The following is a 15,562-nucleotide window of genomic DNA, read 5'->3' as shown; positions in this document are numbered from 1 at the left end:
ATGTTTTATTTATTTATTTATTTTTTGGGTCCAGTCGTGGGGCCTGAACTCTGGGTCTGGGCGCTGTCCCTCAGCTCTTCAGCTCAAGGCTAGCGCTCTACCCCTTGAGCCACAGCGCCACTTCTGGCTTTTTTCTTTTTGCTTATGTGGTGCTGAGGAATCGAACCCAGGGCCTCATGCATGCAAGGCAAGCGCTCTACCACTGAGCCACCTTCCCAGCCCCTGGAACATGTTTTCAATGACCCAATTTGTTTTGTTTTCTTTTCCCAGAGGATTACCATATCTTTACTATTATTTCTATGTCTTTCCAAATATATTTTAATTTCATATTTAGTTCAACAAAACATTTATAAAAATTTACATTACAAAAATTTAGTTCAGCTGATATCTGAAGTGTTTGTTGGGATATTGGCCATATACACATGTTCCTTGAATATTTTATTTTCTGGCTTAAGAGAAGGTCATTGTAAACACACAGCTACAGCCGGAAGTGTCTAGTGGCAACAACTAGGTGCATGCCATGTGATTAGGGTGCAGATTAGGATGGAAGAAAAGCTGGGAAGGTCCAGAAAAGTCAAGTATTAAAAAGTTGTGTTTGAAGGCAGGGATGATGGTCTCCAGAATGACAAAAGTTCTGATTTGACAAGGACAGGGAAGGTCATTGATCACAATGGTAGGAGTGCCAAGAAGGTGCAAGCCAACTGTGGGGAGCTCCCAGTTTGACTGTGGCTCCAAGGGGAGATAGAGCCTAGGTAGGATGAACAGAGGGTAGTTTTGCCTTTGAGAGCGGGTCAGTTATAAATTAATGAATGAGACCTGGAGTGAAAGAAGGTAAAGATGGCTATGAGAGAAAAGACAATCCTGTGAGGTCACTGAGAATGAGGAGGAAGAGGTAGTTCCTACAGTGAGGTGGGTGAGCCAGACTCAAACCAGGGAGGGCAGCCTTTCTATCAATCAGGAGGAAAGAGGAAGAGACAAGTGAATAAATACTTCAGTTTCTTAGCTTGGGGGCAAAAATGAAATTTCTGCATTTCCCCTTTTAGGTGAGGAAAGGAGAGAAAGGTGTCACATCATCATTTGCTAACAAAGAAGGATGAGATGCATGAAATGGAATCTGAAATAGCCATTGTAGAGAATATGATAGAGATAAATCTAAAGGACTAAAACACAATGAATTATGAAAACAACTATAAAGGTTGAATCCAATACATTAAATATGCATCAAAGAAATTTGAAGTTTGCAGTTGAGAACCTTTGAATATTTGAGCCCAGCCTTCAGCAGGCCTTGGATATGACTGAGAGGGCAGGTGGTTGGGCAGGGAGGTTAGAGGTGGAGGAACATGAAGAACCGAAAGTACTAGGATATGGGCTGGGTCCTCCTACACATGACCGTGCTATGTTACACAGAAGATGTTTTCTACCTGGGACAAGGTGATTTTCCAGAACTTTCTCTCCCTGGGATCCTGTTCCCTGTTATCTTTGCTAATGCCCAAATTTTTCTGATGATGTTTTAGGTGATTAACAAGGCCACGTAGGTTGATGAGACCAAGGAAATACATTTTAGAAAGTGAGAATGCTGAGCTGTCAGTGTGGCTCAAGTAGTATAGCACCAGCCTAGCAAGTACGAAGCTTTGAGAGAGAGACAGAGACAGTGAGACAGAGATGGATAGAGAATGTTTTCCTCCATTTTTCCTCTTGTCTTCCTCACTGCCACTTCCCTAAAACATCCTTCTATCCATTTAGGCAGGGTAATCTACCTGTGTCTACCTGATCACAAGACACATTGCTCTTTTATAATAATGTAGTTGCTCAAGCATCAAATGTGTCTCACTCAATTGTACGGAATAAAATTTCCTTGACTGGTCACTACTAGGACCTTCTCTCATTTGCTGAGAAATTTGAAAAGCCGACAGGACAAAGTTATAGTCATTAATAGTTATCCCAGCCATCTTGAATTGCAAGTGACTTGCATTTTGACTGTGCCAGTACCCCCAGTTTTCTAATGGACAGAATCTCTTGGAGAGATAAATTATGCCATAATTTCAGGTTTAAAAATGACATGATCATTTCCCACTGATTAGCACAGCAGTTACAAGTCTACTTTGGGTAAGCTTAAGAATGTTTAACCCATCTGGGAGCCTGTAATTATAGCTGCTGGAGAGACAGAGATCAGGAGGATAAAGTTTGAGGCTAAACCATACAAAAGGTTTGAGAGATTCTATCTTAACCAGTAGCTGGACATGGTGGCCCATGCCTGTCATCCCAGCTACATGGCAGGTTGGAATTGGGAGGACTGTATTTCTAAGCCAGCCCAGACATAAGGAGCAACTCCATCTTAATCAATAGCAGGATGGGATGACATATGCTATTTATCTAGCTAGTTGGGAAATGTAAATAGATGTGGTGCAAGCCTGCCTAGGCACTTGAGACTCTATTTGAAAAATAACAAATATAAAAAGGCCAGAAGTGTGGCTGAATTGGTAGAGTGCCTTCCTATCAAGCTCAAAGCCTTCAATTCAAACATGAATCTCACCATTCCCCCAAAATAACATTTATTTAACCCATTTACTTTTTTTTCCCCCTGACTAAGGGTTTGACTAAGGCTCTCCTGCATGCTCAGCTTGTGCTCTACCACCTCAGCCATACCTCCATTCTGGCTATTTTTTGCTGGTTGTTTTTGAGATAGACTTCAAACAGCTATCACCCTTCAGGTATCAACTTTCTGAGTATCTAAAAATCACAGGTGTGAGCAACTGGTGACTTTTTCATCTTCCAACTTCTCCCATAACATTTTCTTTTTTTCTTTCAGTACAGAGATTTGAACTCAGGGCCTGGTGCTTGCAAAGCAGGCATTCTACCGTTTGAGCCATGCCCTAGATCTTTTTTTTTACACTGGTTATTTTCAAGATGATGTTTTATTCCCCAAGCTGTTCTAGTGCATTGGGCCCATGCCACCACACCCAGCCCTTGTGCTTCCCTGGTAGCTTGGGGAGACAGGCACAGGCCATTGTACTCAGATGGAGTCTTGTGAACTTTCATCCCCAGACTGTCCTCAAATCCCAATACCTCAACCTCCATATCCCAAGTAGCTAGGATTATAGGAATAGCCACTGTACTGAGCTCCTCCTCTTCTTGTTCCCCTTCCTCTTTCTCCTCCTCCTCTTCTCTGAACTCCCCCCGCCCTTCCTTCCTTTCTTAATTGGAAAGTGAGTTGTATATCACATGCTTCACCTCAATGCTGTGTCTGAAACAATGAAGTCGTTTCTATTTCCATCTTTTTTACTTTCAGCCAGAGTGGGTTGCCAAGGATGTGGCCTATCTGCATGCTCTGGCCCAATTTCCCTGACTGATGCTTTTCCTGGCCGGCTGGCAGCTGCACTGCTTTCTTAAGGGAAAGAGCAAGTGGAATCAGAAGAAAAGCCCATGGACATTATTTTTTACTGCTCTCCCCCTGGCCCTCCATTCAAATATAGATCTTCGTTCTCAAGAGATTGACCCTTGTGACCTCACTCAAGTGAAGCTCTCCTTAATTCATATCATGGCACACAAGGAAACGGAGTCAGATGGTTTCTTGGGAATTCCATTTGTGTTAATAGCCATGATATTTAAGTTATTTCAATAAAAACAACCCCCACTTAAGTATTTAGGAAATATGTCTCTGGACAATTTCTCTTTATACCATAACATGTGTATGGGCTTTTTTCTTCTATCAGTTGCTGTGTTCCTAAAATATGAAAGTATTTCATATCAAGACAAAGAAATTTATGCATTGAGTATTGCTTATAATGGCTTTTTGTAACATGGGAAAGTATGACACTATCATATCAGGAGAAGACAAATGATACCAGGTGTTTTAAGTCATCTATTAACAACAAAACTTTTATATTGGTTATCCTTGCATAGTGGGATTACAAATGCAAATTGTGTTTTGGTGCTGGGAATTGAACCAAACACCTCAAGCATGAGGAGTACATTCTTAACCATTAAGCAGCACCTCAACCCAACAAGGTTTACATTTTCCCATTTTCTTTTACTTTTCAAAATCATAATCAGCATCATAGTCCTGCTCTTTTCTATACTAAAAATGGGCAATAAATTTAAATACATAAAAGTGATTGTTTTTGCAGTATGTTTTAGCAGGTATGTCAAAGCTAGACCTGGATAATGTGTGTGTGTGTGTGTGTGTAAGCACGCTGATAAAGGGGTAGGAACTCAAGGCTGGGTACTGTTCATCAGCTTTTTCACTCAAGGCTGTTTGGTGCTCTACCACTTGAACCACAAACTCTACTTGCAGCTTTTTGATGGTTAATTGGAGATTAGAGTCTTGTGGACTTTCCTTCCCAGGCTGGCTTTGAACCTCAGATTTCAGCCTTCTGAGTAAATAAGATTACAGGTGTGAGCCACCTGTACCTGGCTTTAGACCTGAATAAATTTTAAAAAAATGTTTTGAGCCAGGCCTGGGTGGTTCACACCTGTGATCCTAGCTACTCAGGAGGCTGAGATCTGAGGGATGCAATTCAAAGTCAGTTTTGCCTTGAATTTTTCCAAATCTGTTCATAATATTGACTTTTAAATTTCAATTCTAAATTTAGGTTAACTGGTCAGATTCTGGTACTTTCTAAGGTATGACAATCTTAAAACAACTAAGAAAAATCTGAAGGTGTTAAGAAGGGGAAAATGAAAGCCCTATACAATGTCTGAATCTGTCAAAAATGTAAGATTCTATTTAGCTGTTTGCATTTATTAGGAAAGGTAAAAGTGCAGGTCACTGAGAGGTTATTTCGGGAAAGGCCCTGTAGATGAGTTCACCACTTCAAATAGCTGCTATGATGTGTTTATTCAAGTATCACTTAAGATAGCAGATTACAAACTGAGACTGGTCACAAATACCAACTGGTGCAACTAAAATACCTAAAAGAGAAGGCACTCCTTCCATGAATGGAACAGAGAATGCGTGAGGAATAACAAAATGTGTGGTTACCACTTGGTGTGGGGGAAGCCCCGCCATTGCAGAATGGCCAGTGGCTGACAAAATCGAGGGTTCACTCTGGTTTCTGAGAGAGCTGTGAGGGAGGGCCTTCTCTTGTCCAGCAAGTCAGTTTTTCTAACAGGTCAATTAGTAACTTGGCATTGAGAAATTTAGAGGCTAAGAAATCGCACTAGGTTCCAGCAGCTGTGACAAGATGTCTCATGTGTTAGTTGAAGTCACAGAGAGTTTCCTTTAGCCACTGAAATTAACAAAAGAATATTTCTGTTGTTTTTTTTTTGGGGGGGGGGGGGGTCCGGTCATGGGGCCTGAACCCTGGGCCTGGGCGCTGTCCCTCAGCTCTTCAGCTCAAGGCTAGCGCTCTACAACTTGAGCCACAGCGCCACTTCCGGCTTTTTTCTTTTTTGCTTATGTGGTGCTGAGGAATCAAACCTAGGGCCTCTGGCATGCAAGGCATGCGCTCTACCACTGAGCCACTTGAGAATATTTCTTTTTTTTTTTTTTTTTGGGTCCAGTTGTAGGGCCTGAACTCTGGGCCTGGGTGCTGTCCCTCAGCTCTTCAGCTCAAGGCTAGCGCTCTACCACTTGAGCCACAGCACCACTTCTGGCTTTTATCGTTTTGCTTATGTGGTGCTGAGGAATCGAACCCTGGGCCTCAGGCATACAAGGCAAGTGCTCTATCACTGAGCCACCTTCCCAGCCCTGAGAATATTTCTTATACAACCCTGCACTTTTTTTTTTGTGGGTGCTGGTTCCGATGTTTGAACTCAGCATTTTTGCTCAAGCCTAGCATTCTACCACTTGAGCCATAGTTCCATTTCTAGCTTGTTTTTAGTAGTAGTTTATTGGAACAAGAGTCTCTCAGACTGGCTTTGAACTGCAATCCTAAAATCTCAGCCTCCTGAGTAGCTAGAATTTCAGATGTGAGTTACTGGTGACTAGCACAGCCCTGCAGTTTTGAACTCATTCATTTTCCTGCCACTTATTTCAAATATATTGAAAATAAAAAAATTTAATGTGGCACAAAGATTTATTGTCCAAGGGCTGGGAAGGTGGCGGAGTGGTACAGTGCTTGCCTTGCTTGCATGAGGCACTGGGTTTGATTCCTCAGCACCACATAAGCAGAAAAAAGCCAGAAGTGGTGCTGTGGCTCAAGTGGTAGAGCGCTAGCCTTGAGCTGAAGAGCTGAGGGACAGCGCCCAGGCCCAGAGTTCAGGCCTCATGACCGGACCAAAAAAAAAAAAAGTATCTTCCAGCTAAACCTCTCCCCTCTGTCTCTGACTTTGCCTTGTGTCTGTCTCTCTCTGTCCTATTTCCTCTTCTCCTCTCTGTCTCGTGTGTGTGTGTGTGTGTGTGTGTGTGTGTGTGTGTGTGTGTATTTCTCAAAGATAAAGTCCTCAAAAGGAAATTGATATTTATAATTTTCTTTTTTTTTTCCAGGGCTGAGGACTGAACCCAGGGCCTTGCGCTCGTCAGGTGGACGCCCTTCCACTGAGCTAAACCCCCAGCCCCCATATAATTTTCTTTTCAAACCTAGTTTTGCACAGGCTAGCACTGTCCCAATTTTCTAAATTCTTTCTTTCTTTTAGTTTTAAGCAAATTTTATTTTATTTTTTAATTTTTTGTTGGTCATGGAGCTTGAACTCTAGGCCTGGGTGCTGTCATTTAGCTCTTCAGCTCAAGGCCATGCTCTACCAGTTGAGCCACAGCACCACTTCTGGTTTTCTGGTGGTTTATTGGAGATAAGAATCCCACAGACTTTCATACCTGGGCTGGCTTTGAACAGTGATCTTCAGATCTCAGCCTCCTGAGTAGCTAGGATTATAGGCACCCGGCTTAAGCAAATTTTATTTTTTAAAAGTTATTATTTATCACAGACTTGTAAAAATTTTGCTCTCTCATCTTCTTATATTTTTTGCAGACAATATATTTCCTTTATACTCAGTTTCTCAAAGTTATTAGGAATAATTAGTTTTTTCTTTCCTGGTGTTTGAACTTGTGGCCTTGTGTTTGTTAGGCAGCTGCTCTACACATGATTATTTTTCCCCCTGCCCCCCCCCCCTTTTTTTTTTGCTTTAGTCATTTTTCAGGTAGGGTCTCCTTTTTAACTAGGACAAGCCTCAGATCACAATCTTATTTATACTATTCATGTAGCTGGGATCACACGTGTGTACCACTATGCCCAGCTTATTAATTGAGATGGGGATCTTGCTAATAACATTTTGTCTGGGCTGCCTAAAACTTTGATCTTTCTTATCATACCTCCCAAGTAGCTAACTTAGTATTTTTTTTAAATGAGTCTACTCATTATTGACAAGGAGAATGGTGTTCTGACCTTTGTGCAATTACTTAAAGATAATTTTAAAAAAGAAAAAAAAAAGGAAATATGCTGACAGTGTCCTAAATGTCTAAGAATCTATCTCTGAGAGCATGTCCTCTCTGGGCATGTGAGCAGTTCAAGTGACACAAATTCCATCTTTCCTATAAATTCTGCTTGTCTTGAGAAAATTTCTCTTCCTAAGTAAATGACCACATTCCAGTCCCAAAGACAACATCACAGACTTAACAATATCTGGCTGACGTTCACATTAATTTACCCTTGATCTTAGAGAGGAGAAGGTCAGAGTACTTAGAAAAAAATTCACAGATAATTTGGAAGTAAAATTTAAAGTGCTTTTGTGACTTTTATTATTGATGAATATTTTACATAGTCTCTAAATATCTGGGTTAAGCAAAAGGAAGAGACAGAGGGGTCTAAACTGGTGGAGAACTTGGTAAGTTCACTCCTACCTGATTGTCGAACCCGTTGAAGAGTTTGCTGGACCAGAACCTCCGATCTTGGGACAATGATGATGAAGTCCACTTTGCTAAAGTGGCCGAGGTCCAGGCTCTGGCTGCCACTGTCAGCAATAGCACATACCTGGGATAAGAGTTTTCTGGCAACAGTAAGCTGTGGTTGATAAATTTGGAAGCTTTCATTATCTAAATCTAAAATGAAAAAAAATTAGAAGATTAATTTTTTATTTCCATGATGGCTGTTATAATTCCATATGGGACATGTCACAGGAAAAACAATGCTTTATCATGAAGAATTTTTGCTTACTATTCTCATATGATACTGAGTTTTGGTAGATTTGCCTATTTTCCCCAAAAATTTTGCTAAGGAAACGTGCTCAGGAGTTGATGTGGCAGTTTCATAAAGGTACTCCTGCACGATTACAGCTGGAGCTAGGTGCCATCTATAGAAAAGGGAGTTTCCGTGTGTGTGTGTGTGTGTGTGTGTGTGTGTGTGTGTGTGTGTGTGTGTGTGTGTGTGTGTGTGTGTGTGTGTGAGCTCACACACAGTGGGGCACTGGTGGGGCCAGTGTCCCAGCTCAGACCTCACTCAGGGAAGGAGGCAATGCTGAAACTATAATGCTCAGCTCCGTTGGGCTTTTCTGGGTGGCACCACAGTAAACATTTCTGCTTCAGCAAGTCAGTTGCCACCTGGCCTGAAATCCCCTTGCTGGGGAATGAACAACAAAGGTCACAGAAACATCACCCTTCTCTTTCTTCCCACTCCACTTTGCCAGCACTTGTGACCTGGCAGGCCTAAGTGCTCTTGGTCAGTGCCAGCCCTGATGCCAGGACTATCTGAAGAGACCTGCTAGGTAGCACAGCCAGCTGGCTTCCCAACAGGTGACAGATTATAAAACACTATCCAGGCACTCTATACATATCAGAAACTTTTTATTGTAAATTGTAATCAAGTGATCAATCTCTGGTATATGTGACAGCATTTCTCCATCACACAAACAATGAAAGAACCAAGCTTAGCAAAATAATTCTAAAAGAAGTTCTTTTTTTTTTTAAAGTAATTTATTTTTGTCGGTTGTGGGGTCTGAACTCTGGGCCTGGGCCTATCCCTCAGCTCTTCAGCTCAAGGCAAGTGCTCTACCACTTGAGCCACAGCACCACTTCCGCCTTTTTCTGCTTATATGGTGCTGAGGAATCGAACCCAGGGCCTCATGCATGCGAGGTGAGCATTCTACCACAGAGCCACCTTCCCAGCCCTAAAAGAAGTTCTTTAAAGAGTTTTGTTGTTGTTGTTGCTGTTATCAGGAACACATGTTGGCAGTCTGACCAAATAAAAATCACCAGGCCCTAATTAGCCTGTGTCAATGTTGTCTAAATATCAAACTAAGATATGGCTGAGGCAGACAGCAGTCATAACACTGTAGCTGACCATGAGTAGAGATTGGTGTAGTATTTCCCTCTGGTAAAGTCCAAAGCTGCAAATTTTAGTAGTATGGCCAGGAATGTAGCTCAGGCAACACACTTGTGTAGTATGGATGATATGTGTTTGATCCCTACACACAGAAAAAAAATTAATAGTATGCCAAGGAGATTTTTCTTATTCACAAAGACTACCAAGCTAAATAAGCCAGTCTTCTAATATGTAGTTAGGATATTATTTCCTTTATTTCACACATTGGCTGAGTAGAGACTAAACATAATCATAAATCTGTGGACCTTAGTAAAATTTAAAGTTTAATGAAATATATATATACATGTATATATAAAATTTTCTTTAAGTAACATTCTCGAACAGAGAACCTATATCTTTGGGGATTGGCAAGTACTTTAAAATTTAAGTTCTGTATTTGTTAACATCTCAAAAATAGTTAATAGGAACACATTTTAGTTCATCTGGATGGTTGCTTTACTACCAAATACAGCTCAGAAGTCGAAATATTTCATTTGCAGTTGTTTTTTCACTCAGAGATGATGCCATGTTACCTTACTGCCTGACACAATGATATATAAATGATGCATTCCTATGGGGAGGGGAGCAAATGGCTGTCAGCAACAGCTTGCGTGGGTTTGTTTCTCTAGTGCTTTTTCCTGTCTTCTCCAATGTTGTACTTGTCAATCAGTGAATCTGGAAAGGAATTTAACCAGAAGGAATCCAATCTAATGATTTGACTCATTATCCCTAGCCTTTGGGGTTTTGTTGTAGGGAAGATTATGTGTTGGTGTGGTCAGGAAAGTTTCATCCTCCAGAGGTTGTGGTTTCTACAAGTTAGAAGGCATATGAAGCAGATGTTGGTAGCTCACACTTGTAATCCTAGCTACTCAGGAGGCTGAGATCTGAGATTGCGGTTCAAAGTCAGCCGGAGCAGGAAAGTCTCTGAGACTCTTATTTCCAATAAACCACCAGAAAAAAAAAAGTGGTGCTGTGGGTCAAGTGGTAGAGTGCTATCCTTGAGCTAAAGAGCTGAGGTTCAAGTTCCATGACCGACAAAACAAACAAAAACGCATATGACATAGTAGCAGCCAGGGGTTCTGTGTGTTGTCTGTAGTCTAGATTCTTTCATGGAGTTCTTTGAAGCCTTTGCCAACCTAGTAGTAGAGAGCTAAGGGGGAAAAATGAGGCTCCATGGGATCTCCCATGGAAAAATGATGGTTAGTTTAAGATAAAGTATTTAGCCAGGTGTGGTACATGCTTGTAATCCCAGTACTCAGGAGACTGAGGTAGGAGGATTTCAAGTTTCAGGCTAGCCTGTGGGCTACATAGCAAGGAACTATCTCAAAAGCAAAATAAACCACAGAAAAGCTGGAGTGTTTGATCTCAGTTTTAATTATAAGAGACTTATTTGTTTTATTTTTTAATTAATTAATTTTTACTAAGAATAAGGTCTTTAATCCAGGCTACAAGGTAACTAAATTTTATTTTATTTATTTATTTTTGGGGCTTTTTATTTTAATTTAAATTTTATTGTAAAGGCGATATAACAGCGGGGTTATAATTACATAAGTCAGGTAGTAAGTATATTTCTTTTTGAACAGTGTCACTCCCTCCAAGGTAAATGAATTTTAATCTGAACCAGATTTATCATGTAGACAGGAGCAAAAACCTATTATAGTCTGAGATGTGAAGACAACTCAAAACCCTAAGCTTCAATAGTATCTGTCCCAATGTCTGATTTCTGTCTGTTAGACTGAAGCAACATTACCCAGATTTTGGGTAGGGATCATAGCAGCAGCCTCCTGGGGTGACACACATTCATTAAGATCTCCATTGAAAGGGGTGACCACACTGTCTCCTCTTCTCTGTTGCATTTTTTCGAGTAGCTTATCCAGGTCATCACCTATGTCCAAATAAAGTGAAGATAAGAAGGTTACAAGAAGTGATACACTTGTATCTTTATCAGTCTCCAAATTTGGCAGTTAGGCAGTGGCCTCAACAAGATCTATGGTAACCCAGCAATGTATATCCAAGTTTATACCTAGCCATGTCTATGGTGCTGTTTCAATGGCAAGAGCTGCTGTTACCAGTAATCTATCCTTAGAGTACATGCTTCCATCTAGCATGTTTCACACCCTGGGCATCTATCTCTTCACTTGAATCACATTCAAAAGCAGGCAGAATATTATTCTACCTTCATGTGACATATCAGAAAGGAGAGAGAGAGGAAAAAGAGCAGAGAGAAGAGAGAGAGGGGTTAAGAGATGCCCAAGGTCATTCAAAAATCATGCTAAGCTGAACCCTTGATCAGAGTATCCATGCGCCTTCCTCTGGACTCTGCTGCTTCCTGTGACGTTAGTCACAAAACACTAAGGATAAACCATTTCAAATGATCAGCTGGCAAGCTTAAGCTCCATACTTATCTTGAGAGGTTAGCATTTAAATTCATACAATCACAAAGCTAGGGGCTGGCAGTGTTGCTGAATCTTAAAGCCACTCACCTAATGACGTGGTTCTGAAATGTGATGCCAGGAAACTGACCTTTCCCGTGATGAGCTCATAACTAATTTCTTTCAAAAACTCACTTGTGGTGAGCATGCTCTCTGCCAGAGCCCGGGACTGATGTTGGCCTGAAGGATAGAAAGGAGAAGAGATGACTCATCAGGGAAAAATGCTCACTGGAACATTAATTCTAACAGCCACAGTTGTAAACTATAAACCATTAAGAATATCCTGCTAGCCAGGCACTAGTGGCTCATGCCTGTAATCCTAACTACTTAGGAGGCTAAGATCTGAGGAGTGTGGTTCAAAACCAGACCAGGCAGCAAGGTCCGTGAGACTCTTATCTCCAATTAAGCTCCAGAAAACTGAAAGTGGCATTGTGGCTCAAGAGCACTCTCCTTGAGCTGAAGAGCTCAGGGACAGCACCCAGGCCTAGAGTTCAAGACCCACGACTGCCCAAAAAAAAAAAAAAAAGAATATCATGGTAGACCAAAAGATGGTCAAAGGATGTGGACAAGTAAGCGGCCTTTGAAGTGGTGATTTGAACACTTTAGACAGCAATAGAAAATGGTCATAATATAAAGCTAGTTGATCAAGAGAGAAAATTATGTACCATATGTTTGTAACAGTGAAAACATATAAAAATACTTTATATATTGTTTTACATGGTTATTATAAAGATTATCTTTAAAATATAAATTTCTGTTTCTAGATTGTTTTTAGAGAATAAAATAAAATTAATGTATCAATTCCATCTGACGAAGTTTTCTGAAAACTTACATAACACAGAAAGAAGGACAGGCGGAGAAGTAGACAGCAGAGAAGTAAAACTCAGTCTGACTGGCTACATAGAATGGTACCTAGTAGAAAATTTGCACAAAGGAAAAAATACTGCACTATTTAGAGTCAGTGTTATAAAATCAACTCTGGTGAACCTCATAGGAACGCATGAGTAAGTGTCTGGCAATTGTAACTAACTGGCATAAGCCACCTGTGGCACTGGCTCTATCACATGCTGGAGTGGTAACATTTCTAAAACCGTTTAAGGACAGAAGTTACATGAGACAAGGGTATCTATTACAGGGTAAGCTTTGAAAGAATGCCATAACCAGCTGACAAGGACACGGGCCAAGCTGAGTGCCACACCAACTGATCTGAGGAGGAAAGAAAAAAAAAAAAGTAAAATTGGAGGAAGAATAGAAATTGAAGAAATTAACTAGAGGTTGATTATGTGGATATCTTAAAATGTTTCATGGCTATTTTTTCAAATGGACAGGTGACTGAATGAATTCATTAACAACAACAACAACAACAACAACAAAATACTACTCACCTAGCACCACCACACAAAACTCATTTCCTCTGATTTTTGATGCACAAATTGCCACCACATAATCTGGCAACCTTTGATAGTGTCTTATTTCACTGAGAATCCGCAATGTCTCTGAAATGCCCTCTGCTAAAGAGTTTTGAGTCACAATCACATGAACCAAGTCTTGTGACACACTGGCAATTAATCTAGCAAGCCAGGGGAGTTGTCCTGGAGACACTGGGGTACACGAAGCTCCCATCTGCAGGGCCCGCTCTCTCAGAGTAAATTCCTGCATAGCTTTCAGCATAATTTGCTCAAATTCCTCCCTGAGAGGTATCTGATCAGGACCTATATTGAAGAGAATTACAGCTAAAGTTAAAAAAAAATCACAGGTAGAAAAGAGAGACACACAGCATCCATCAATTCTTCTAAGCCTACCACACTCCAACTGGCAAGGAAGCATTTTCTCTCAGTGATATTGAGCACAGAATCCCTAATAATCCCTTATTGTGAAATTTCCTTCTCTCCTCTCTTTCAGCCTCAATAAAAGCAAATCCTATTCTTCCATGTTACTTATACTATTTCCCCCCCACTTCCCTGCCTTCCCCTCCCCCCCAATCCTGGAGCTTGAACTCAGGGCCTGGGCACTGACTTTGAGCTCTCTGTGCTCAAGGCTAGTGCTCTGCCACTTGAGCCACAGCGCCACTTCTGGCTTTTTCTGCTTATGTGGTACTGAGAAATGGAACCTGGGGTTTTATGCATACAAGGCAAGCATTCTACCACTAAGCCACATTCCCATCCTAACTTCTAATATCCTTAAAGGAGAATATACTAAAACATGCATCAGTTCCATTGTAAGTCCTGTGGGATGGTTATAATGGTTAGTATATTTCCTGACTTGTTCACTTTGACATACTGGACATTGTTAAAGACTAATAAAACTAGAAGCCAACCTTCTTTCTACATTTAATTTCAATTAAAACCAGGGAGAATATATTCACTCACTCTGTCATTTCTTTGGCTGTGTGAATCTGATATCTGAAACTCAAGGGCTCTGGCCAATAGACACAGACTCCTTAGTATCTGTGATCACAGACTTCAGAACCTGGGGCTAAAGGCCCCTTATGAAAGAACACAAGAGATAAGAACAGGACTTCTGTCTGGAAGAAGTCACCTTTAGGGAGTCAGAAATCATTCTTTTCTCTCATGGGGATTTAAGAGTCTCCCTTTCAAAATGGCCTTTTCCCATCTTTTCTGGGACAGAAAGGAAATGGGAGGTTTGGCCATCTTTTATAAGTCAAGAGATATTAAATAAACTACCATATATTAAGAAAAGTAATTTAAATAATTAAAAGTTTTCCAGGACTGGTTGGGTGAGAGATAGAAGAGTGGAATCCTCATAGATAATTGCTTGTTTTCTATTCATAGAAACAGCAAGAAATTCCGAATGCTTAAATTTGCTTCTAGTGCTGTGGGTGTAGCTCAATGGTAGAGCTAGCTTGCCTAGCATGAATTAGACCCCAGGTTAAAGATGGCAGTGCTGCTATTTACTTCTGATGTCCTCCCAACTACTTGCTAGAGGAAATCTGATGGTGGGTATTTTTGTTTTGTTTTGTTTCAAAATCACTAGGGAATCATAAGGTTTCTGATCTTCATTCCACTTTATCTACTTAAAATCATGGTTAGTAGTAACTATTTTTTATTATTGTTACTGTTATTGTAATTATTATGTAAAGCTGAAAATCAAACTCAAAGCCCTGCACTTTCCAGGCAAGTGCTTTTCCACTGAGCTAACCCCCAGCCCCATAACTATATATTACTGAGCTCAGAGTGGCTAGATTTGTACTGACTATATTAAATGATTCAAAGCTTTGTCCCACCAGAACTTATGGCAGCCAAAAAGCGAGTAGCCTTGTCTCTAATTTCCTATATCTAATTGACAACCTGCAATCTCAGAGGCCTAGGTAGTTCATAGTGGTATCCTTAAGAACCATTCCAAACTAGGATTGAGCAACATGTCCTATTAATTAAATCCAAATATAAAGGAATTTTGAGAAATTAAAATTATCCAACATTTTCCCAGCATTCTCTGTTATCTTACAACTCACTTCTGGAGAGTTTGGATTGAATCTAAAGCTACAAATCAAAAATAGGGAAAATGTATTGAAGCTTAAACAAGGGAAGAGATTTCTTGGAACAAAATATATTTCTTCTAGTCATCAACCATGACTACCTCATTTTCAGCCTTTACAGTAAATTACAGGAGCCTTTTCTCCACATTTTTCAAGCTTGATAAGAGCAAGTTCTTCCTGTTAGGAACTCATCCATCTTTAGGAGTTCAATGTAACCCAGACATCAGTCTGATGGCTTTTCAGATAGAGCTATCTTGATGTGAAAAAACAGGCTTACAACAGACTTGCAATCCTCCAACAGTTTCTGGATTTGATGATTTCATTATCTGTCTCAAAAGATGTACAGATTGTAAAATAACAGAAAAAGGTTTTCTAGAAGTGACTATCATAGAAGCCTGTTC

The 15,562-nt window shown here is 40.5% G+C and overlaps 1 protein-coding gene across 1 annotated transcript in view; it reads right to left on the bottom strand.

The window, feature by feature from the left end:
* Positions 1-15,562, bottom strand: part of Greb1l (GREB1 like retinoic acid receptor coactivator) — a 252,701-nt gene that overhangs the window by 41,612 nt on the left and 195,527 nt on the right. Inside the window, exons 13-16 of the mRNA XM_042675277.1 lie at positions 13,051-13,377; positions 11,717-11,845; positions 10,984-11,118; positions 7,778-7,975 (exon numbers count right to left, since the gene is read on the bottom strand). Of these exons, the coding sequence (XP_042531211.1) occupies positions 7,778-7,975; positions 10,984-11,118; positions 11,717-11,845; positions 13,051-13,377 (789 nt within the window). The remainder of the gene's footprint in view (positions 1-7,777; positions 7,976-10,983; positions 11,119-11,716; positions 11,846-13,050; positions 13,378-15,562) is intronic.

The sequence above is a fragment of the Dipodomys spectabilis genome, unplaced genomic scaffold (assembly GCF_019054845.1).
Source record: "Dipodomys spectabilis isolate Male_0828 unplaced genomic scaffold, ASM1905484v1 ptg000024l, whole genome shotgun sequence".
In the NCBI taxonomy this organism is placed as follows: Eukaryota; Metazoa; Chordata; class Mammalia; order Rodentia; family Heteromyidae; genus Dipodomys; species Dipodomys spectabilis.
Note: the sequence above shows the minus strand (reverse complement) of the source record. Positions and strands in the feature narration are given on the sequence as shown.